The sequence below is a fragment of the Doryrhamphus excisus genome, linkage group LG2, assembly GCF_037039965.1.
Source record: "Doryrhamphus excisus strain RoL-2023G ecotype Guam linkage group LG2, RoL_Dexc_Guam_v1.1, whole genome shotgun sequence".
In the NCBI taxonomy this organism is placed as follows: Eukaryota; Metazoa; Chordata; class Actinopteri; order Syngnathiformes; family Syngnathidae; genus Doryrhamphus; species Doryrhamphus excisus.
In genome coordinates this window covers 8,229,495-8,251,183 of record NC_136358.1, presented here as the reverse complement: position 1 = coordinate 8,251,183, position 21,689 = coordinate 8,229,495, and the positions used below count along the sequence as shown (strand labels likewise).

The 21,689-nt window shown below is 46.3% G+C and overlaps 4 protein-coding genes across 4 annotated transcripts; 3 read left to right on the top strand and 1 right to left on the bottom strand.

Annotated features, from left to right (window-relative positions):
* The first annotated feature begins 1,175 nt into the window (after positions 1-1,175).
* LOC131125328 (uncharacterized) lies at positions 1,176-9,040 on the top strand. Its single transcript, XM_058066764.2, has 20 exons — positions 1,176-1,445; positions 1,606-1,706; positions 1,774-1,843; positions 1,907-2,037; positions 2,105-2,193; positions 2,255-2,354; positions 3,093-3,136; positions 3,213-3,290; positions 3,349-3,545; positions 3,607-3,671; positions 3,736-3,842; positions 3,911-4,013; positions 4,080-4,179; positions 6,180-6,219; positions 6,304-6,355; positions 6,417-6,525; positions 6,594-6,677; positions 6,744-6,861; positions 7,126-7,216; positions 7,284-9,040. Exons 1-20 carry the CDS (start codon positions 1,277-1,279, stop codon positions 7,356-7,358), a joined length of 1,923 nt encoding a protein of 640 aa, XP_057922747.2. The 5' UTR covers positions 1,176-1,276; the 3' UTR covers positions 7,359-9,040.
* Positions 9,041-9,437: 397 nt separating this feature from the next.
* Positions 9,438-13,271, top strand: fga (fibrinogen alpha chain). The gene is made up of 8 exons (XM_058066763.2): positions 9,438-9,605; positions 9,665-9,769; positions 9,835-10,018; positions 10,103-10,248; positions 10,321-10,419; positions 10,497-10,658; positions 11,804-12,428; positions 12,593-13,271. Exons 1-8 carry the CDS (start codon positions 9,549-9,551, stop codon positions 13,207-13,209), a joined length of 1,995 nt encoding a protein of 664 aa, XP_057922746.2. The 5' UTR covers positions 9,438-9,548; the 3' UTR covers positions 13,210-13,271.
* Positions 13,272-15,134: 1,863 nt separating this feature from the next.
* On the bottom strand, positions 15,135-17,673 carry fgb (fibrinogen beta chain). Its single transcript, XM_058066765.2, has 13 exons — positions 17,515-17,673; positions 17,409-17,447; positions 17,231-17,334; positions 17,055-17,157; positions 16,922-16,990; positions 16,742-16,856; positions 16,564-16,670; positions 16,358-16,472; positions 16,149-16,268; positions 15,961-16,083; positions 15,784-15,878; positions 15,530-15,720; positions 15,135-15,446 (listed from the first exon to the last, which is right to left on the bottom strand). Exons 1-13 carry the CDS (start codon positions 17,608-17,610, stop codon positions 15,215-15,217), a joined length of 1,509 nt encoding a protein of 502 aa, XP_057922748.2. The 5' UTR covers positions 17,611-17,673; the 3' UTR covers positions 15,135-15,214.
* A 591-nt stretch (positions 17,674-18,264) lies between these two features.
* ttc29 (tetratricopeptide repeat domain 29) lies at positions 18,265-21,686 on the top strand. The gene is made up of 13 exons (XM_058066766.2): positions 18,265-18,445; positions 18,641-18,723; positions 18,781-18,840; positions 18,930-18,989; positions 19,103-19,162; positions 19,331-19,494; positions 19,556-19,732; positions 19,794-20,006; positions 20,068-20,153; positions 20,708-20,799; positions 20,868-20,991; positions 21,065-21,154; positions 21,217-21,686. The coding sequence occupies exons 2-13, from the start codon at positions 18,662-18,664 to the stop codon at positions 21,370-21,372; spliced, it is 1,344 nt and encodes a 447-aa protein (XP_057922749.2). The 5' UTR covers positions 18,265-18,445; positions 18,641-18,661; the 3' UTR covers positions 21,373-21,686.
* The last annotated feature ends 3 nt before the right edge of the window (positions 21,687-21,689 follow it).

Here is a 21,689-nt window from a genome sequence, read left to right as displayed (position 1 = left end):
GAGAGATCTCAAATGAAAACCTGCTCCGGAGCGCTGTTGACCTCAGAACGCCACAATGGTTCATCTTGCAGCAGGACAACGATCCCAGGCACACTGCCAACATATCAATGGAGTGGCTTTAGGACAACTTAATGGATGTCTTTGAGTGGCCCAGACAGAGCCCACATTTGAATCTCAGTGGAACTCTTGAAGAGATGTGAAAATGAATGTACACCAACGCTTCCCGTCTAACCTGATAGAACTTGAAAAGTGCTGTGGGGAGGAGTGAATAAAACTGCCCAATGAAAGGCGTGTGAATCTTGTGGCATCATATGCTCTTGCTCTATGGTAATGGTAAAGGTTTAATTTTATTTAAACAGGCATCAGGGTACAATTGAATGCATCACATAAACAATTCACAGTTACTCCAAAAGGAGTGGGAAGAAGCAACGCATATTGAATCCTCCCCCTCCATCTGGTACTTTTACAATCAGTAACTGTTACATTTGTTCACTTCCTGCCTTTCTAATATAATTTAAGTATTTTTAGTTTTTTTTTCAAGGATGAAGAGTCTTGAACCAGCCATGATGTGCTATACATATCACTATATTGAGAATTTCAGAAGGCTGAAATTATTGGTATGCATCAAGTATGAGAAGTGTCTATGGGGATTGCTTAAAGTACTGAAATCAGGTTACGAAAAGTCACATTTTGGCAAAAAAGAAGCTAGTGGAAACGACGCTACAGTGAAAGTGCCGGTGTCTCAATCAACGCTAAAGTCCAACCAAGTATTAGTATTTTTCATCACGTGACCATAGACGGTTCCAGAGGCAAAGCACCGTCGTCACGTGACCTTCTGCTAGCCTCCTTCTCTATGCAGAGAAAGTGCTAATAAACGGAACGCTACCATGCTAAGTGAAATAGTCAAAAACTGTGACGTTCATTTAAAGTCTCTTAAAAGAAAGAAAACATTCATATTGTACTTAATGCATAACAAGAAAAGTTCATGAAGAACAGCGTAGATGATGACGTCATCATAATATGTAAAGGACCTTGGCGTGGATTCACGTTTGAAGAAATTAAGAATACCAACAATAATTAAACTGCAAACAAATGAACTAATAATAAAATAAGTTAAATATCAATAAAGCACCTCAGCCAGGAGGGTCAGCAGGAATAAAACTTTGAACAACACAGACCGGAAATGTTTCTTGTCGGACTCTTCAGACACGGACCAGACGAGGCCAACTCGTAAACAATTCCTTGTAGGAAAACTAAAAGAACATCCACGTTCAGGATGTTCGGGTGCTTTTTGTATAGAAGACATGCGGTCCGGTACTTCACGTGGTCACGTTTCTGTTCGAGCTCGTCTGTGAACACCCAGCATGTCACGCACGGCCGTGGCGGGACAAGGTCGGTTAGAATCGGCTGCGCCTCCGGGTTTTGGGGGGACACGGCCACCTCAGGTACATCCAGACCGTTACGCTTATGCTAACATAGCAGCTATTATTTGTATATATATTATATGTATATATATATGTATATATATATATCCTTATATTGTGTGTATATATATATACGTTGCTATATCGTTTTTACATCTCGTTTGTGTTTGTGTTCGCGCAGTGCCTCAGCTCATCCATGGCGGTAGACTGGACTTCCTGGTTTTTGATTACCTGAGTGAGATCACCATGTCGCTGCTGACGGCTGCCAAGGCCAAGATGCCTGTAAGTGCTTGTGTGCGCGCGTCCGTGTTCATCAATGTCATTTTACAAATCATTTATTGTTTTGTAGAATCTGGGTTACGCTCCAGACTTCGTCCAGGCTGCACTGAAACCGTTTATTCACGACATCCACAGCAAAGGTGAGTGGGCGGTTTCTCTGGAAACGGGAAGCTGTTTCCATAGCAACACTCTTGTCCTACTAGGTGTCCGTGTGGTCAGCAATGCGGGTGGTGTCAACCCGCTGGCTTGCGCCGCGGCCATACAGGATGTCATCAAGAAGGCCGGTCTGGACCTCAAGGTTGCCGTGGTGACGGGCGATGACCTCATGCCCCATGTGAGGACCCTCCTGACACCCCTTTGCCTCCTCATCTTTTGTTGACATGTCATTGTCTCGCCTGCAGAGAAACAGACTCGCCGAGGTCAAACTAGCTGCCGATGGCAGTAGCTGTCCGTTACCTCGAACACTGCACAGTATGAACGCCTACCTCGGGTACGTGCATGCTTACCAATTTACCTTGGCCACGTGCATTCTGACGGATGTGTGTGTGCAGGGCACTGCCTATTCGCCGCTGTTTGGACCTGGGTGCTGACATAGTGGTGACCGGACGTTGCGTGGACAGCGCCCTTGCTCTTGGCCCACTCATGCACACTGTATGTTCTTTGGCTCATGTATATTTATTAGGGGTGTCTAGATGAAAATGTGAAATTAACTCCTGATGTGCCTAGTTGAAAGGTTTAACAAATACTTTGCAAATATTAGAGCAAAACTGGAAGTAGAAATTAAAAAAACAATAAAACCACCAATATTGTCAGCAATTTTAAAGCAAAAATATCAATTGATTGTTGCGGAATTGAAATGTAAACAATGAATAAAACAATCATTGAGATAGTAGAACTGCTGACATACCACTTTCTTTATTACCACTTTTTTTTTAATTCTTAAGAAGTTATTCTACAACAGGTTGGACAAATGTATTAATATGAATGAATTACTCAGAGTCAATATGGATGCAGAGCTAACATTTCAAATTCCATGGCATTGATTGAAATAACAGAGGATATTGCTAAAGCTATAGAGCATAGAAAGTGTGCAGCTGCAGTATTTATGGATATGACAAAAGCTTTCGATACAAAGCTAACTGCAAAATTAGAAAGCTATGGAATGAGAGCGTTAGTTTTGAATTTCCACTAAATAGCATTCCATCTTGGCTTCCTAATTCAAGGTAGACTGGGAGGGTTCTGGAGCTCATTGTAATCTGATAATTACAACAGTCACTTTTATTGCAAACAATGCAAAATCTACTGTAAAAAAAGTATCTACTGTACTATAAAATTGTTTTTGTTGGCATGTATCACAATCATATACCACCACTCACTTGTGTTTTACAGTTTGGGTGGGATAGCAGTCACTTGGACCTGCTAGCAGCCGGCAGGTAAAGACTCATCGACTCGATGACTGACTGACTCACTGACTCGATGACACACTGACTTGTGGAGCGTCTTATTAAGTCTGGCAGGTCACCTGATCGAATGCGGTGCTCAGAGCACAGGCGGCATCTTCACTGACTGGCACCGCATCCCCGACTGGTGAGAACACATGACCTCTACTGGCTTTCCCTGACTAACCTTCACTGACCTCTGACAGGGACAACATAGGTTTCCCGGTGGTGGAATGTTCCCCTGACGGCTCCTTCCTTCTCTCTAAACCGCCAAAAACAGGGGGCCTGGTCTCCTTTGGCACGGCTTCCGAGCAGCTGGTTTACGAAATCGGCGATCCGCGGCGTTACATGCTGCCCGACGTTGTTTGTGACTTCAGCCAAGTACACATCCAGGAAGTTTCTGGTACATGCACAAGCTGGACTACCCAAGAATTCCCAATGGTCATGTCCGTATGCGTGTGTAGGTGTAGAGGGTGGCGCCGTCAGAGTCAGCGGTGCCAAAGGCTCAGCTCCATCGGCTGACTACAAGGTGAGGAACACTTGTGGGATTGTTGGGACTCCACCAGTCCAAACCATTCCTGCTGCACGTGTAGGTGTGTGCCACCTATATGGATGGTTTCCGTGCCACTGCTGTGTGCCCGCTCGCTGGTCCAAGAGCATCAGAAAAAGGCCGCAGGACAGCTGAGAGCATCATCAAAAGGTGAGCATTTATGTTTAAAAAAAAAAAAGTGCACAAGTGACCCAGAATGTACGTGTGTGTATGTGCAGAACACGACGCATATTTAAGCATTTGGGTATGGATGACTTCACATCCGTAAACATCCAAGTCCTGGGAGCAGAGGACACGTACGGTGCCAACGCTTGCAACATAGTGAGTGAGACGTTGAACTTTCACATGCTAACAGTGCTAATGACGCTAACAAAGTAGACTGTGCAGGACAACAGGGAGGTGGTCTTGTGGATGGCGGTCCAACACAAAGACAAGAAGGCACTGGAAGTCTTCTCTCGGGAGATCGCGCCTGCTGGGACCGGCATGGGTACGACAAAAGCACAAACACACACCAGTCTTTCCCCAACCATCATATCACGGGGGGGGTCTTTTTCTATTCTTTCTTAGTTTGAATAGAGAAGGCAGATTAAGCAAAAGCGGGTTTTCTTGGTGGAACATATGAGTCCCCCCTCTCACCCAGAGGACATATTGTATTTTTCAATGGAGGAGGGATGCATTGTGAATTTGCTAAACGACTCTTAAAAAATCATTAGTATAGTGTAGTCTGTTTAGAGATAATACTACAATGGTGCTATTTGCTTGGAGGGTTGGGGGATGACAAAATTTTCAAGTAACAAAGAATCATACGGGCGACACGGCGGTCGAGTGGTTAGCGCGCAGACCTCACAGCTAGGAGACTAGGGTTCAATTCCACCCTCGGCCATCTCTGTGTGGAGTTTGCATGTTCTCCCCATGCATGCGTTGGTTTTCTCTGGGTACTCCGGTTTCCTCCCACATTCCAAAAACATGCTAGGTTAATTGGCAACCCCAAATTGTCCGTAGGCATGAATGTGAGTGTGAATGGTTGTTTGTCTATATGCGCCCTGTGATTACCTGGTGACCAGTCCAGGGTGTACCCCACCTCTCGCCCAAAGACAGCTGGGATAGGCTCCAGCGACCCTCGTGAGGAAAAAGCGGTAGAAAATGAATGAATGAATGAAAGAATCATAGCAAGTAAATGTGTTTTGGCGGCTTCAAGAGAATGACAGTTTCTCATATGCTGGAGGTTAAAAGATGTCATGTGTGAGGTACGCCATTTTCGAGCGTTGTGTAACTGCAGTTTTTGCCGTGTTCAGTGTCAGGTGTGATTAACAGAGACACATTTGTGCTTTCCATATACGAACAGTACTGTGTCATCAGCATACATTAACGTCTAAGTGCAGAATAAAAGGGGTCAGAAGGTTGAGTCCTGTGGCACCCAAATACTACAAATTTGAGAGGAAGATGATTTGTTTTTAATTCTAATTCTGATGACCATGGTTTTCTGTGTAATAATTGCTTTGGAAACCAAATTGCATAGGATGGAATAGTTACCCTAATCACAACGCTGCTACGGTTACATTGCTACAACTTTTCCTAGTAATTTAAAAAATGTCAGGGAGGCTAATTGGCCTGTAGTTGGTCACGTCTCGACCCTTGCCTGATTTGAAAATTTGAATCACAATGGCTGGCTTTAGGACTGATGGAAACCTACATTCATTGATGGACAGATTAGTCATGTCAAAGGTCTTACTAATTTGTTTCTATATTTTTCAAGACAGGCCATACAATTGGATAGAGGAGCAAGAGTTTTATGTACGTATGTATGTATGCATGAGAGAGATGCAAAACAGGTTGTTCTTTTGTTTGGACTTCTGCGCTATTGATCTATGATTCCTCACGAGGGTCGCGGTGGGTGCTGGAGCCTATCCCAGCTGTCCTCGGGCGAGAGGCGGGGTACACCCTGGACTGGCTGCCAGCCAATCACAGGGCACATATAGACAAACAACCATTCACACTCACATTCATACCTATGGACAATTTGGAGTCGCCAATTAACCTAGCATGTTTTTGGAATGTGGGAGGAAACCGGAGTACCCGGAGAAAACCCACGCATGCACGGGGAGAACATGCAAACTCCACACAGAGATGGCCGAGGGTGGAATTGAACCCTGGTTTCCTAGCTGTGAGGTCTGTGCGCTAACCACTCGACCACCGTGCCAACCTTGGTCACTTTATGCCCTCCAAAAATCCCTTTAGGTAGTCTTTCTTTGAGTCCACTTTTATAATAAGTATGTTGTCAGTGTTTTTTTAGCGTTAGCATTCCAATAGTAGAACATTGGAAAGCCTTGCTTCTTTTTTCTTTTGTTTGGATCGTCAGAAACAAGCATTAGTGACACTTACAGGACCCAAACTTGAGAGTTTGAGCACTTCAATCGTTAGCTTTGATCTTGCTGTTCTCCCGCTGGACTTATAAAATGGCACTCATGAGTATGTCCTCACTTGCAGCTCCTGGGCTGTGCGGCATCGTGGGCGGCCGTCCCCGTGTGTGAGTGTGACCAGCACAGCGTTTCCTCCATTTTGTCTGCATTGCAGCGTCACATGACCTTCTTGTTGTTTGCTTTCGGTCAAGGTCACCTGTGCTGAAGCCGCTTTTCTTCTTCCACCCCAAATGTGAAGTCAAGGTGAGATGGCTTGACCTCTGACCTGTCTGTCAACACTATCATTCCCAAATATTCCCTCCAGGTGGACATCCACTTGGACGGACAACTAGTGGAGTCCATCTTAGAAACGGGGCCCAACGCAGGCAAGCTTGAAGATCCTCCCACCTGCGTCGAGGACACCCCAGATGAAGGTTTATCTGCAGTGTTATCTTTTTGCCTGCAGGGGGCGACATGCTAACATAAAGCTTGTGCTCTCCAGAGCTGCCTGCTGGTCCTCACTGCTACAGACTGGAAGAATTGGCCTATGCCAGAAGCGGAGACAAAGGAGACTCGGCCAACATTGGTGAGCAACTGCCTGCTCGCTAATTCGTTTAGCCTCAAAGATCCGGCGCTAACTGTTCCTGTGCAGGAGTCATCGCTCGCAATGCCCTCCTCTTCCCTTACCTGAAGAAACATTTGACTTCTTCTGTGGTGGAGGAATACCTGGCCCACGTCTTTCCACCGGGCCTCAGCGGCGCCGTCACACGGTGAGCATACCTGCAAAGCACAACATGGTGGGTGTTCAAGCCACGCCCCCGTAGTCATTCGGTAGAGCAAACTGCATCATGACAAGGAGTAGCTTTCTGTTTCTCCAATGCACACAACCTGTGACCTCTGCCAATGTTCTGTAAGTGTGTGCTAGTTATCGGGGTGCTAGCCACGAGTTGGATATTAGCTAACGCAGAATGACATTGAATGATGACACCAGCCTACACGTATGTATGTGTGTGTGTGTGTGTGTGTCTTTATAGTTACACTCTACCAGGCATCAACGCTCTCAATTTTGTCCTGAAGAATTCTCTTGGCGGGGGAGGGGTGGCATCACTGCGCAGTGACCCCCAGGTAAAGTGTGCAGACACACATATGGTGACTGTCGGGCAAAGCTGATATGTTTGTGGACCTCTTGCAGGGAAAAGCCTTCGCTCAGATGTTGCTGGACTTGAAACTCAGTGGACTTCCTGACCTCAAATCCCTACTCCGCTGACCGCACACACGTACATACACACACACACACAGGATTCAGGGACTTGCTAGTAAATAGAGATTGAGGAGCCCACAAGGAATCCCCACAATGTGACCTAATTGAAAGTGTCGCCATGGAAACCACTTCCATGTTGGCCTCCAGTATATGAAAAAGCTTATTGGGATGAAGTAGAAGATGCGGTTTTATGACCTTTAGCATCTCTGATGTTTGTGTGTCACCCTCTTATGACGTTTATCGTGAAAGGACACGGCTGCTAATGTAGCATGTTAGCATCCACACACCTGGCCGACATTAGTGCCTTTGTGGGCTGCCAGTGTGTGTGTGTGTGTGTGTGTGTGTGTGTAGGTTTCAATGATACAGAAAGTGCTCTTTAATTATGTGTGTCATATTTGAGACCCTTGTGAGGATAAGCGGTAGAAAATGAATGAATTAATATTTGTGGCCTGTCCAGGTGCTAATTACTTTATTTGCTAACGGCAAGATATAATGAGGACCAGCATATTGTAAAAAAAAAAAAAATTATTTCAAATAAAAATTAAAACATTTTGCACTGTTGAATCTTAAGGAGGTTCTAAATAGAGCTATGAAATACAAAAAAAGATGTGACCCCAAAAAAACTTGTGTAAAGTGAAATAGGCTGTTAGTCAGCTGATCAAAGGTTTAAGAACATATACTAAATTTAAAAAAATGAAATAGAAATAAATTTGTCAAAAAAGGACTCAGTAATGAGAGGCTGTTCCGTTTTTGTTTTGCCCATTTTGCATTGTAAAGCATGAAAGCACTGCAAACAAGAATTAATGTGAAATAGGCTGTTCATCAACTGATCATAAGGCCATAGCATGCTTGATGCCAGTGTTTCCAGGAGGCTCGTGGGAATGTTGTGGGAATCCATGGAGGACATCCACTGTCTGGAAGGGATGTTGATTTTTGTGAACCTTTGAATGTTCCATGTTTGGTTCTGGTGCAAAGGAAGGGCATCATGTTCTGCTTCAGTATTCAACACAGTACATGTTGGCATCCATGTTTCCTTCTATGGAATACAAGGCAACGTACCACACTGTGGGACCCGCCCACGGGGCAATGCCCCAGCTGTGTCTTCATGTTGTCTGTTTGGTAGCACATAGTATCTGTGTGAGCAGCTGTTCTCTGTGACAACGGTGAATAAAACATCACATAGGAGTCTTCTCTGAGATGACCATCCGGAGTCTCAACCACATAGAACCTTACCCCAAACATCAAAAGACCCCTTTCCACTAAAAGTCCAGGAACTTTTCATTCCCACTACAAAACAGTGTTGGTGCCGCCATCTTTGGGGTACAAATTACTGGTGTTATCATCTGTACTTCAGGTGGAATAAAACACTGAGCTTTCAGAGCTTTTGTTTGCGCGTGTATGATTCACCAATTTGTTGGCCACAGACTCAATAGTTTGGGTCGCCACCTAAAATCCCACTGACGATATTCCTGTGTAAATACATTCAGAAGACTCTGTCCATTTCTCGTAGCTTTGCCTCCAGGGTCTTGAGACACATGCTAACTCGCAAACTAGAGAGCTAGCGACCTAAACAGTAGCCTTCAAGTTATTCCCTTTAAACTTAAATAGCCAAAAACTTACCACTTCCACACGGATAGGGAGGATAACTATTAACAGTTATGTAACCTTTAACATGAACATTAATCAAACGTAATAATTTTTTCTGGGTACATGATACCATACAGTATCCATATCAAATTTGCGCGGGCCGCACTAACATTAAACTTTCATATCAAGGCAGGGGCCTCAAACTAGTGTCCTGCGGGCCACATTTGGCCCACGAGCCGCGTGTTTGAGACCCCTGTTCTAAAACGTTGTCTGATTGCATGAATATGTACAAATACTAAATGACAGAACTTGATTGTTTGCGGTGGCTGACAAACTCAAAAAGCGCACTGACGCTCATGTTTTCCAAACTGGAACTACTCGTTTGTGTAACTAAGACAAACTGGATTTAAGTGTGTTTGTGTGTCCTGCAAGTGATGTCGCAATGACGAAAGGGTCACAAGTTGACTTCACATTTACTGGCAGTATCCCCAGACCAGCATGAGTCGATGTTTGCGTTCAAAGTGCAGGTCGGCACCCCATCGGACAGATTGCTGAACTCTGCAGAGGCTTGAAAAGCAGCGTGCTCTTCCTCCAACGGAACATTCCCCTATGATCCAGATGGAACGAGTAAGCTTGCTGGCCTTCGTGTTCACTGCCGCCTCGTTGGTAAGTATGATTCCTGCATTGGGTACGTCTCTTGCTCACACTGACAAGACCCTCCTCAGGCGAGTGCGCTGGACCCCAGAGGAGCACGTCCCGTGGAGCCCGCCACCCGCTCTGATAAATGCGCCACCCAGAGGGAATGGCCGTTCTGCACTGACGATGACTGGGTAAGCTTTGCTCACATGCTAGTTAGCATAGCACCAGGCTCTTGAGTTAACGTGTCTTCCTCCAGGGTCCCAAGTGCCCATCGGGTTGCAGAATACAAGGTCTGATGGATTACCGGGACCATAGCCTGCTGAAGAAGATAGAGAAGATCCGCAGCCTGCTGGAGAACAGCCAGCAGAGGCAGAGGTCAGCCGATCAAGTGACCAAGCAGACGTATCTATACCTGAAGGACAAACTGACCCTGGACACTGGTTGGTCCCGGCACACCTTCCTCTTTCCCAGACCTTGGGCACTTGATAGCGCGACTCTTCATGTAACACGTTTCCTTCCCGTAGGTCACGACGACCGGTACTACAACTTGGCGCAGAACCTTCGTCAGAGGATCAGCGACATGAAGGTGAAGATTGACCGACAGCTTAGGGTCCTGGCAGCTCTTAGGGATCGGGTCGCTGACCAGGTGGCCACCATGCAGAAGTTAGAAGTAAGCATGATTGTGCACTGCCACAATTGAAAACAGGAAGCAGGTTTGATGGTTCTGGCCTCCTCCTTCTAGGTGGACATTGACATCAAGCTGCGATCGTGCAAAGGTTCCTGCAAGACATACTCCGAGTACCAGGTGGACCATGACAGTTACGTGACGCTGGACAAACAGGTCAGCCATCTTCTGACAAACTGACACATCACCAACAAAGTATTCCTCTTCGCCAATGTTCCCTTACTTTTTCCAAGGTCAATCATCTCCAGTCACAGGACATGCAGCGCATCGAGTCTGTGAAAACACAGGAAGTGATGAAGAGCATGCAGATGCAGGACGCAATTATGGACATTATGTACAAGTTTGAGGACCCAGCGGACATGAGGAAACAGCACAAACAAGACATCTTCTATGAGGTCAGGATGTGGCTAACACACAACTGGTTCCAATCGGGACCTTTAATGCCGCTAATGGGTACAATTCAGAGCATTCACATGTAGCATAAGTCACTAGCATGTGGCTAACATGCAGCATTCAAGTCACTAGCATGTGGCTAATGGGTACAATTCAGAGCATTCACATGTAGCATAAGTCACTAGCATGTGGCTAACATGTAGCATTCAAGTCACTAGCATGTGGCTAATGGGTACAATTCAGAGCATTCACATGTAGCATAAGTCACTAGCATGTGGCTAACATGTAGCATTCAAGTCACGAGCATGTGGCTAATGGGTATAATTCAGAGCATTCACATGTAGCTTAAGTCACTAGCATGTGGCTAATGGGTACAATTCAGAGCATTCACATGTAGCTTAAGTCACTAGCATGTGGCTAATGGGTACAATTCAGAGCATTCACATGTAGCATAAGTCACTAGCATGTGGCTAACATGTAGCATTCAAGTCACTAGCATGTGGCTAATGGGTACAATTCAGAGCATTCACATGTAGCTTAAGTCACTAGCATGTGGCTAATGGGTACAATTCAGAGCATTCACATGTAGCATAAGTCAATAGCATGGGGCTAACATGTAGCATTCAAGTCACTAGCATGTGGCTAACATGTAGCATTCACTGCACTGACATGTAGCATAAGTCACTAGAATGTAGCTAACATGTAGCATTCAAGTCACTAGCATGTGGCTAACATGTAGCATTCACTGCACTGACATGTAGCATAAGTCACTAGCATGTGGCTAACATGTTGCATTCAAGTCACTAGCATGCGGCTGACATGTAGCATTCACTGCACTGACATGTAGCATGTAGCTCACATGTAACATCCAGATCTCTAGCATGAGGCTAACATGTAGAACTTGGATTGCTAGCATGTGGCTGATATGTTGCATTCAGAGCACTAACAAGTATGTATGGCTAACATGAAGCATTCAGTGTACTGACATGTAGCATTCAAATCGCTAGCATGTGACTCTGAATGCTACATATTGTATGCATTCAGAGCACTAACTCTGAGCATCCAGGCCATTAACATGTGGTTAGCCTGTAGAAGGTCACCAACATATAGAAGCTTTCATGTAGCTGTCTTGGTCTCCACTGGTCAGGTGAAAGCGATCCAGCTGACCCTCGAGCGAGATGGTTCCAGGTTCTCCCCGGCAACCATCTCCAAAATTCCAGCTACTTCCAGCGCTTCATCCCCCTCAACCCCCTCCGGCCCCTCATCCCCCTCCGGCCCCTCATCCCCCTCCGGCCCCTCATTCCCCTCCGGCCCCTCCACACCATCAATGTCCATCACTGAGCTCACAGGAAGCAACGATGGTGACTTCTTTGGCGGCGGTGGCTTGGATAAGGTGAACCCTCCCATTTTTGAGACAAGCACCTGCATCAAGACAATGAAGAAGACCCTGGTGATGACAAAGGGCGGACCAGTGGAAAAGATAGTGGAGACGTCTGGGGACGGTCCTAACTGTCGGGCGGGGTTTGACACCAAAGGAGGGCTCGACCTCCCTGGCCAAGGCCACACCTTCTCCACCATCAAGACCGTCAGCACAGGCGGGATTAAAGGAAGCCACTTGGACACCAAAGTGGGCTTGACAGATTTGTTCCCGGAGGTGGGCTTTGACCTGGGGAAATTTTTTGGTGAGCACACAGAAGACGACGTTCCTGACGTGCACGCTCGCAGTGTGAAGACTGCACATGTTGAACGGCAAATCGATTATACAGGAAAAGGTACCACAACCTCTGACCTGGAGTAACGGCACTTGTGTGTGCCTGAGCTAGCCTTAGCATTAACATTAGAAAGCTAGCAAAAATTGGAAGTGCCCATGTTTAATTTTTTTAGCATAGTGTTGAACTTACTGGAAAAAGAAGGTGAACCAACTCATGTGTTGCAGATTGTATCGACATCTTCAACAAGCACACCAAGGGGGAGACCAATGGCCTGTTTAATATCAAACCTGCTGCTTCGGCTGCCATTGTAGCGGCCTACTGTCAGCAGGAGGGACTGATGGGCGGCTGGTTGTTAGTCCAGCAGCGAGAAAGCGGTGTGCTCGACTTCAACCGAACTTGGGATGAGTACCGCGATGGATTTGGTGGTGTGGACGCACAAGGAAAGGGGGAGGTGTGGCTCGGAAACCAGAACCTCCACTTGTTGACCAATCAGGGTGGGAACCTACTGAAGGTGGAGCTGCAGGATGAGGAAGGGGGTATTACCAGTGCGGAATACGTCATCAGCGTGGGTACTGAAGAGGACGGCTACCCCTTGCACCTTTCTGGCTACATTGGTGACGCCGGTGATGCCATGACGACGGCCCATCATGGGATGAAGTTCAGCACATGGAACAGAGACAACGACGGCGCAGCGGGAAACTGCGCGGCAAAATTTGGCGGCGGTTGGTGGTACAACCAATGCCAGTCGGCCAACCTCAATGGGATTTATCACAGTGGTGTGGTTTGGTCCAATCGCAGCCTGAAGCGAGTACGCATGTTTGTGCGACCTGCTACCTTCTAACATCATGACCTTTTGTTTCCACAAGTTACTGCACTGAAGTCAATAAAGTCATGTTCACTTCAGGTGCACTGTGTATGCGTGTTTGTTCAGTGAGGTCAAGGGTTGATAAAACAAACACGGTGTCCTTGGATGCATCACTACTCACATGCTATTGACATGCTCACTCTCATAGTAGGTACACAATGGCCGATGGCAAACCCATAAGCAAAGCTGCCTTGTGAGTTCTTGGCGGTATTTTGTAAAGACTACGGGTGGAGGGTCTTGGTCTACCGACATGGTCAGCAACTTCTGGTGTGTGGGTTCGCAGAAAGGAGCTGAAGTTGGAAGAAACCATTGCAGTTATGTGGGGGTGTTTGGTGGCAGCTGGAAGAGCGAGGGTGTGTCGAGGTAAGGGTTCTCCGAACCCAGTTCTGCTTTTCGATGACAACACCATGACGGTCACTTGTCACGTGAAGCTGCAGGCAGCTCCTGTAGGGTGGCCCTGGCGTTCAGTGTAGACCACCTGTACAACCTTGACAGTCAAGAATGGGAGGTATCATGCCCCCAAGTGTCAGTATCAGCTGATACTAGCACGCGGGGGCACGATACTGGGCCTGATACCAGACAAACCATGTGATGATCTTATTATCACATACTATTTAATCATGAGCTTATTATCACATACTATTTAATCAAAAGACCATTTTGTTTCCAGAAAATGTTCAGTTTATTACATGTATTATATCTAAACAGTTTAAACACAACAATTGCAAAAATATTTCAACAATAATATTTTATCAACAATCTTATCTTATCAATGTCTGACAATTAAAGTTCCATTAATCAAGTTTGGGTTTTTTGGTGACTGGAGAAGCACTAGGCACTAAGCACTCGTGTGCTGTTCTCTGATTGGTTGTTTCACGGGCACGATACCAGAGCAGCACGCTCTGAGTGGACAGCTACGGGGGCTGATACTGGACATGGTTAAACTCTATATTTTATCAGTATCACTGCCCTGGGCTTTGACACAGTATCATTTCAGCCTTTTCCTGTATCATTCATGGGCGGTTTCTAGGGTACAGGGCCAATTAATACTGTAGTATGTGATAAGGCCCCGCCCCATTTAGGGCGTCTCACAACTGTTTGGAAAATAGCATTGAGCTGGCCGGTGCTTGTGCCCCCCAGAGGGGGCTGCTGATCCAGTTGGAGGATATTGACAAAATGAATGATACGGGAAAAGGCCGAAATCATACTGTGTCAAAGCCCAGGGCAGTGATACTGATAAAATATAGAGTTTAACCATGTCCAGTATCAGCCCCCGTAGCTGTCCACTCAGCACGCTCTGCTCTGGTATTGTGACCGTGAAACAACCAATCAGAGAACAGCGCACGAGCGTGAACACACACTATAAATATTCCTAGTGCTTCTCCAGTCACCAAAAAACCCAAACTTGATTAATGGAACTTTAATTGTCAGACATTGATAAGATAAGACTGTTGATAAAATATTATTGTTGAAATATTTTTGCAATTATTGTGTTTACACTGTTTAGATATAATACATGTAATAAACTGAACATTTTCTGGAAACAAAATGGTCTTTTGATTAAATAGTATGTGATAATAAGCTCATGATTAAATAGTATGTGATAATAAGCTCATGATTAAATAGTATGTGATAAGATCATCACATGGTTTGTCTGGTATCAGGCCCAGTATCATGCCCCCGCGTGCTAGTATCAGCCCTCAACCACTTGGGGGCATGATACCTGGCCTGATACCAGACAAACCATGTGATAACCTATAAATATCAGCACTTCTAGAAGGTTCTGATCATGTATGCTATGCTAATTCTCGCTATCATCCGAAGAGGATACAAAGTTTATTGAGTTTAAACAAGAATGTCAACATTTTGTGTGTATCATTGCACAATAAAGCAAAAGTTGATTGACAAGTCAATGTGGCTTTTATTAAATATTTTTTTCTTTTGCGTCACGAGTCTTTGTCTTCGTTGTTGATGACAGTGGTCACAACGGGGCAAAAAAAGGGCGGATTTTTATGCTGATGGTTTTGAGCGAGTACCAGCTGCCCTTCCAGTTCATCCACACCATGCCGTCGTCTGTGCCGTGTTTGGACATGTGCCGTGTGTAGGCGCCACTTGTGTAGTATCGGCCATTTGGATTAGCCGAATGACAACGGTTGTACCACCAGCCGCCTCCGTCCTCTTTGGCGCACTGCTTGGAGGGGTCGCCAGGGTTCCTGAGAGCAGAGAAAAATCCGGGAAATTTGACAAAAAAAAATAAGGGACGTCGGCTGTATGAGGGATTTGTAGCCACACCCACCAGTTGTCGTTGTCTCGGTCGTAGGTGCTGAACATGGCACCATGGTGTATGGTCATTGTGCGGTTTTCCCCAAACAGCCCCAGAGCGCCGTCCAGCAAACAGTTACCGGCATTGCCAGAGTAAGAGTCCACCGCCAGCGCGTAGTTGGACGACTCGGACTGCATGGTGAACTTGCGGTACTGGGCGTAGACCTACAGACGACATTCGTGCTAAACATGCTACATGCTTAAGTAGCCAAGTGTGGTCATGCTCACTTTGGCGCCGGTCCAATCTTGCATCTCGATGAGGAGTTCAGTCGGGCCCATCTTTGTCAGCTGACTGATGCGGTCGTTACCCAGCCAGTATTCACCTGTCACATAATCACATGACAGGAAGTGAGGATGCGGGCTGCCCTATTTCTACTAAGATGCTAAAAAAAAGCTCAAACTCACCGGGGCTCTCACAATAACCTTTACCCACGTTCAATGCAATATTTCCGAAACCACGTCGATACTCGTCCCAACGTCGGCCGAAGTCCACACTGCCGTCCAGTCTGTTCTGGATGAGAAGCCATCCTGAAAGTAATGTTAGCATGTATCAGTGTTCCCCTTAAAGACTTGTGCACCCCACGCCTTCCTACCTCCATTCTGGGTGGTCTGGTCACAGAAGACCTTGTACGGTGGGGAGAAGGCGTCTGGTTGGATCAGGTACATCTGAGACTCCTTTCCTCCACGGCGGTAGATGTCCTCACACTCTTTTCCTGCATTAGAAGAAGTCATTCAGGCAGTGGTCGTGGGGGTGGGTTGGACTAGCGTGGGGTAGGTGGTGGGGCTAAGTGGATGCACTCACCGGTCACCACGGGGATGGGACACGTGGTCTGGCACGGCTCTTTGCACGCCTCCCTCTGGCTCTGGATGGCCTTCTCCAGCTTCTGGATCTTCTGACGGATCTTGTCCACAATACCCTGCATACACCATGTTTGAAGACCACAACACCACCTGCTGGTCAGATGTTTGTCCGTGCTGATCTCATGGAATCAATGGCAACTGGCCCACCTGCAGGACTCGAATGGTGGATGGGAAGACGGTGTCCACGGTCTCCTTGATGAAGGCGTGCTGCTTCTCCACCTGATCCGAGAACTCATTCACCACCCTCCCGTTGCCTGAGGTTGACGGGGAGCAAATTTGAGAACCGCCGTAGTGCGAGAAAGTTGCAATGAGATCATTGTGTCACCTGTGATGATTAGTTGGCGTTGCACCAGTGATGACGACATGGCAGTGGCGTAGTTGAAGACAGTGTTGGAGGTGTGCAACAGTTGGGCTACCTGAGGCTTCATCTCGTTGATGCTCTGTCACAAACAGGAAGCATGTGATTTGGAGGTTCCACCCACTGAAAGGTTGAGTGCAGACATACCGCCATGACGCTCTTCTCCTGCTTGACCAGCGCAGTCTTCAGCTCGCAGCCGTTTGGACACAGGACACCCTAGTAATCATTGAAGCGTCAGTGGGCGCCATTAAATGTCAACGTTAGCATAAATAAAACGTACCATTTCCTCAAAGCCGTAGGTGCATCCTCCCGCTTCTGGGTGCACCTTCTTCTCTTCCACCTCGTGTCCTCTGGGAGGTGCGATGGTGGGTCGTCCTCGGTACCTGTCCCAAAACCCAATTACATCAGGGCTTACTTACATTTGTGTGTGTGTGTGTGTGTGTATTTTACACTGACATGCCACCACCACCGAGAGGTGCCGCAGCATAGCGGTTGGGGTTGTAGGAGTCCCGGCCTTGGCTGAGTGGGCGATGCCCCCGAACATCTGGACCCGTTTGGTTCTGTGGAAATATGACATATGAGGATGCTGAGTGGAGTTTTTTTTTTTTTTTTGTCACTGAGGAAATGGACGTACTGTTGTCCCTGTTGTGGTCGTCGACTTGCTCTTTGTGTCCTGTACGCAAACACAGACTATCAGTAACCATCTTGAACACACGCTAGGAGACGATCTTCTCGCTCACCGTGTCATATTCATCATAGTCCAGGTTGCCCTGAGAGTTGGCGCCGTTCACACACAGGAACAGCAATAGCAGCAGCGAGGTCGTCGTCGTTTTCATCTCGGCTTTTCTCCCCCAAAGATGGTGGGAAAAGCTTTTTATGCTGGCCAGCTCCGCCTCGCTCTCCTGTTGGTGGACATATCAGGTCGACGACCAGGTGGACAGAGACACAGCAAACAAATGACTAACAAACTGATGGTCCACTGTCAGGAATCGTTTGGACATTTGGGTCCAAAAGGTTGTGTGACAAACACAACTGTTGACTTGGGTGATTTTATTTGTGTCATTCAACTATTCACAATGTGAATACTACAACAATGTCCTTATACACACGTAATTAAAGCAGAGGAACATGTTTTCTATTGCAAGCTAAAGCTAGCTGACTCCAATGATGACGTCAATGACAATGATTCGCTATGCTTGTTGACGTTGACATGGCTGAATGGCGACATCTGCTGGAACAATAACGTTTTGCATTTGTTTTTCGTTCTGACTTGCGGACACAAAATCACTTTATTACTAAAGTGTACCCACTCATGTTGACTACAGTATGTCAAATACGGAAACAAATCATTTTAGCAGCGACATAAGTTGAAGACTAAGCACATAATTAACTCAGGTTCTGTTAGCATGAGCATGATATTGCCCATGATTTTGGGTATGGGTAACATATACATAGTGTTCCTATATTTTGTGGTTCGAGAGTCTAATTCTGAGCCAAGGCAGGATAGCACATTTAAAGAGGACGTGTCAGTATTGGAACGCGGCCAGTGATTACAATGGAGACAACAAAATAGAACTGTGGTGTGTTGCCATGGTGACTGACTACGACGCAGCGTAGCGAAAAAAAGACTCCTGCCGCTGATGTCAGCGACGTGCTAAACGTCCGCCGAAGGTGAGCTCCTAAATTGAACTCTGCACATATTTTTACCAACTTCTAACAATCTAATTGTTGTTACATTACTCTATAATAACCTGTCACTGGAACGACACTTCTGGAATGTTGTGTGCTGTAACATCCTAGGTGGTGATGTCAGCAGCCGATTGTGTTGTGATTCTGTTGTGTTTTGTGTTGTTATTTGTACTACAGTGTATTGAGTGACAGTTGACAATGGCTGCACCCGGCACTGCTCTACCCGAAATGACTTCAAGGATCAGCAGGAAGAGAAACAGGTACAGTTCTGGTTTTGGTCTTCGCAAACATGATCTAAGTGGACATTCTGTGTGTAGGAAGGGTCTCCCAACCACAGACAAGTCAGCTCGGAGTCTTTCTAAAGAAGAACATGCAAAGTGAGTTGAGAATGTATTGATGACTCATTAACTTTGCCTGTGATGATCAGTCACTTCGCAAACATGATCTAAGTGGACACTATGTCTAGGAAAGGTCGCCCAACCACGGACAAGTCAGCTCGGAGTCTCTCAAAGGAAGAAATTGCAAAGTGAGTTCAGAATGTATTGATGACTCATCAACTTTTCCTGTGACGATCAGTCACTTCTAGAACGTTTGTCACCTGTGAAGTTCATCATTGAGTATAAAACGTCCTCCCGGTAGGTTCATCAACAGCCAGAAGCAGAACATCTGCGTGGGCCTGCTTCAATATGGCTTCCACAGGTACTCCACACACTAGATCATTTGTGCTGTGATAGGCCTGGGTTTCATTCATCCTTCTGGGAGTGGGCAAGTGGGCCCAGGGATGGTACGACTGGCCTAATACGAGTACAACTTTGTCATTGTTCTGTTCTGTTTAACTTTCATGGCTCCACCTCATCTTTCTCCTAGGTCCTTCTCTGAGATCTTCCAGCTGGTGCGCTTGGATCAGGAGCGCAGGGAGGCGGCGGAGGTCAACTCGGCAGTCAGTCTTCAAACTCCCCTGGAGGAGCAACAAGACAAAATGGAGAGCATCAGTCGGCACCTTAGCCTGGCCGAAGAGGCCCAACGAGACGGTACTGATGCACAGACACATGTGATGCAGTTAGTGATGGGCTTGAAATTATGGGCCTGCAGGTCAGTGGCCTCAGGCATACATGCAGCGTCTAATCTTGGGTGGCTACTTCACGGACGAGGAGGACTTGTGGCTCAGTTTGCACTTCTACTTGACTTGCACGGACGCACGTGAAGAAGGCTGCATGGGACACGCCACCGAGGCACGCGCTTGCTTGGCAGACCTCTACCTGCGGCAAGGTAGTGCATCTTTCACAGTTAGCACGTTAGCACTCAAGCTGATGCCATTTGATGCCACAAGGTCGGCTGGGCGAGGCCAGGCAGCAGGCTCAGTTGTGCGTACAGATGGCCGACGGAGGTTGCTGGTTGGACTCATCCGGTCGCTCCTTGCGGCACCGCGCCCGTGAGAGCCTGTGGTCCATCTACAGCCGTCAGGCGGACTCCTGTATCCAGGCTGGAGATTATAACAAGGCTCTGAGGCTTCTCCACAGCGGCTACACCACGGCCACCGAGTGTAAGTACACCTCTGCTGTTGATGGCAAAAACAGGAAGCAGTAAAGGAAGTTGTCTTCCAGCTGAAAACAAATACATTGAAGGGGAAGCCGCCTATCAGCTTGGACTGGCTTATTACAGTGTAGGCGATCATGACACCTCGGAACAGGTGTGTATGTTTGTATATGTATATGTGTATGTATGTATATATGTATGTATATGTATGTGTGTGTATGTATGTATGTATGTATATGCATGTGTGTGTATGTATGTATATATGTATATGTACGTATATGTATGTGTGTGTATGTATGTATATGTATGTGTGTGTATGTATGTATGTATTTACGTACGTATGTGTATATGTGTATGTATGTACGTATATGTACGTGTGTATGTATGTATGTATATATGTACGTGTGTATGTATGTATGTATATATGTACGTATATGTATGTATGTATATATGTATATGTACGTGTATGTATGTATGTATGTATGTATATGTATGTATGTATGTATATATGTATATGTATGTGTGTGTATGTATGTACATATGTATGTATATATGTATATGTATGTATGTATATGTACGTGTGTGTATGTATGTATGTATGTATGTATATGTACATATATGTATGTGTGTGTATGTATGTATGTATGTATGTGAAAGACACAAGCAAGTTGTTCACAATCCACTCATGCATTTTGTTTCTGTTTGCAGTACCTCAACACCTCCATGGAGATCTGCAGGACAACCCAGTATATAGACGGGCTGGGTAAGGCCTACAAGGCCATGGCCAAGCTGTGTGAAAGGTACCTTCACCTTCTTTTGACCTCTAAAGTTTGGGATGAAGATGACATTTTGTGTCCTCCTGTTTTAGCAAAGGCAACCTAAGCAACACAATCCATCTTCTGGAGACCTTAGTAGACATCTCCCGTCGCAACAGCCTACATCACCACCTGGTGGACGCATGCCTTTGTCTAGGCAACGTCTACACTAACATGGTAGGTTATGTCCTACCACCTGCCTGCGATGTGACAGAAATAATCAGTTGCGGTTATCCCTGCGTCCCTGCAGAGGCAGTACGACCGCGCTCGTGAGAGCTTGCTGCAAGGTTACAACGTCGCTTGCGACATCGGAGACAAGACTTTGGTGCACAAGGCCCAGGTACATGCCGACCTTTGTCACCTGGACACACAAAGGGTCACATGTCATATCTCTTGTACCAGGCGTCACTGGCCAGCGCACACACGCGCTGTATCATGAGGAAGTACAGCACTGATGTGGAGTCAGACATGGCCCTCGCCCTGTCACGCCTGCTGGACTGGAAAGTGACCAGAGGGCGTCACGACGCCACTGACGACAATGTTATCAACGACTATTAGACCACATTCACTCTGAAAGGAATCATTTTTGACCTCATTTAACATCTCAGACACCATAAAATATACATTTCAAAACGTCTTTGTTTTGTATCCCAATTTGTACTTTTTTAAACTATGTTAACTTGTATGAAAGTCTTCACTTTGTTTCATTCAGAGGTGGACTTGCTGGTGTGTTTTGGATCATTGTCCTGCTGCAGAACCCAACTTGGTTTCAGCTTGGGGTCACCAACAGATGGCCGGACATTCTCCTTCAGGATTTTTTTTTTTTGGTAGACAGCAGAATTCATGGTTCCATTTATCACAGCAAGTCTTCCAGG

Bases quoted from the DNA above. Each gene is read 5' to 3' on its own strand.
- LOC131125328 (XM_058066764.2), top strand. From the start codon at position 1,277: ATGTTCGGGTGCTTTTTGTATAGAAGACATGCGGTCCGGTACTTCACG. The intron at 3,137-3,212 runs GTAAAGACTCAT...CGTCTTATTAAG, and splicing joins GACCTGCTAGCAGCCGGCAG to TCTGGCAGGTCACCTGATCG. The intron at 6,356-6,416 runs GTGAGATGGCTT...TATTCCCTCCAG, and splicing joins ACCCCAAATGTGAAGTCAAG to GTGGACATCCACTTGGACGG.
- fga (XM_058066763.2), top strand. From the start codon at position 9,549: ATGATCCAGATGGAACGAGTAAGCTTGCTGGCCTTCGTGTTCACTGCC. The intron at 10,249-10,320 runs GTAAGCATGATT...TCCTCCTTCTAG, and splicing joins CCACCATGCAGAAGTTAGAA to GTGGACATTGACATCAAGCT. The intron at 12,429-12,592 runs GTACCACAACCT...CATGTGTTGCAG, and splicing joins AATCGATTATACAGGAAAAG to ATTGTATCGACATCTTCAAC.
- fgb (XM_058066765.2), bottom strand. From the start codon at position 17,610: ATGAAAACGACGACGACCTCGCTGCTGCTATTGCTGTTCCTGTGTGTG. The intron at 16,991-17,054 runs GTACGTTTTATT...AATGATTACTAG, and splicing joins CCTACGGCTTTGAGGAAATG to GGTGTCCTGTGTCCAAACGG. The intron at 16,473-16,563 runs GTGGGCCAGTTG...TGGTGTATGCAG, and splicing joins CCACCATTCGAGTCCTGCAG to GGTATTGTGGACAAGATCCG.
- ttc29 (XM_058066766.2), top strand. From the start codon at position 18,662: ATGGCTGCACCCGGCACTGCTCTACCCGAAATGACTTCAAGGATCAGC. The intron at 19,495-19,555 runs GTACTGATGCAC...ATGGGCCTGCAG, and splicing joins CGAAGAGGCCCAACGAGACG to GTCAGTGGCCTCAGGCATAC. The intron at 20,992-21,064 runs GTAGGTTATGTC...GCGTCCCTGCAG, and splicing joins GCAACGTCTACACTAACATG to AGGCAGTACGACCGCGCTCG.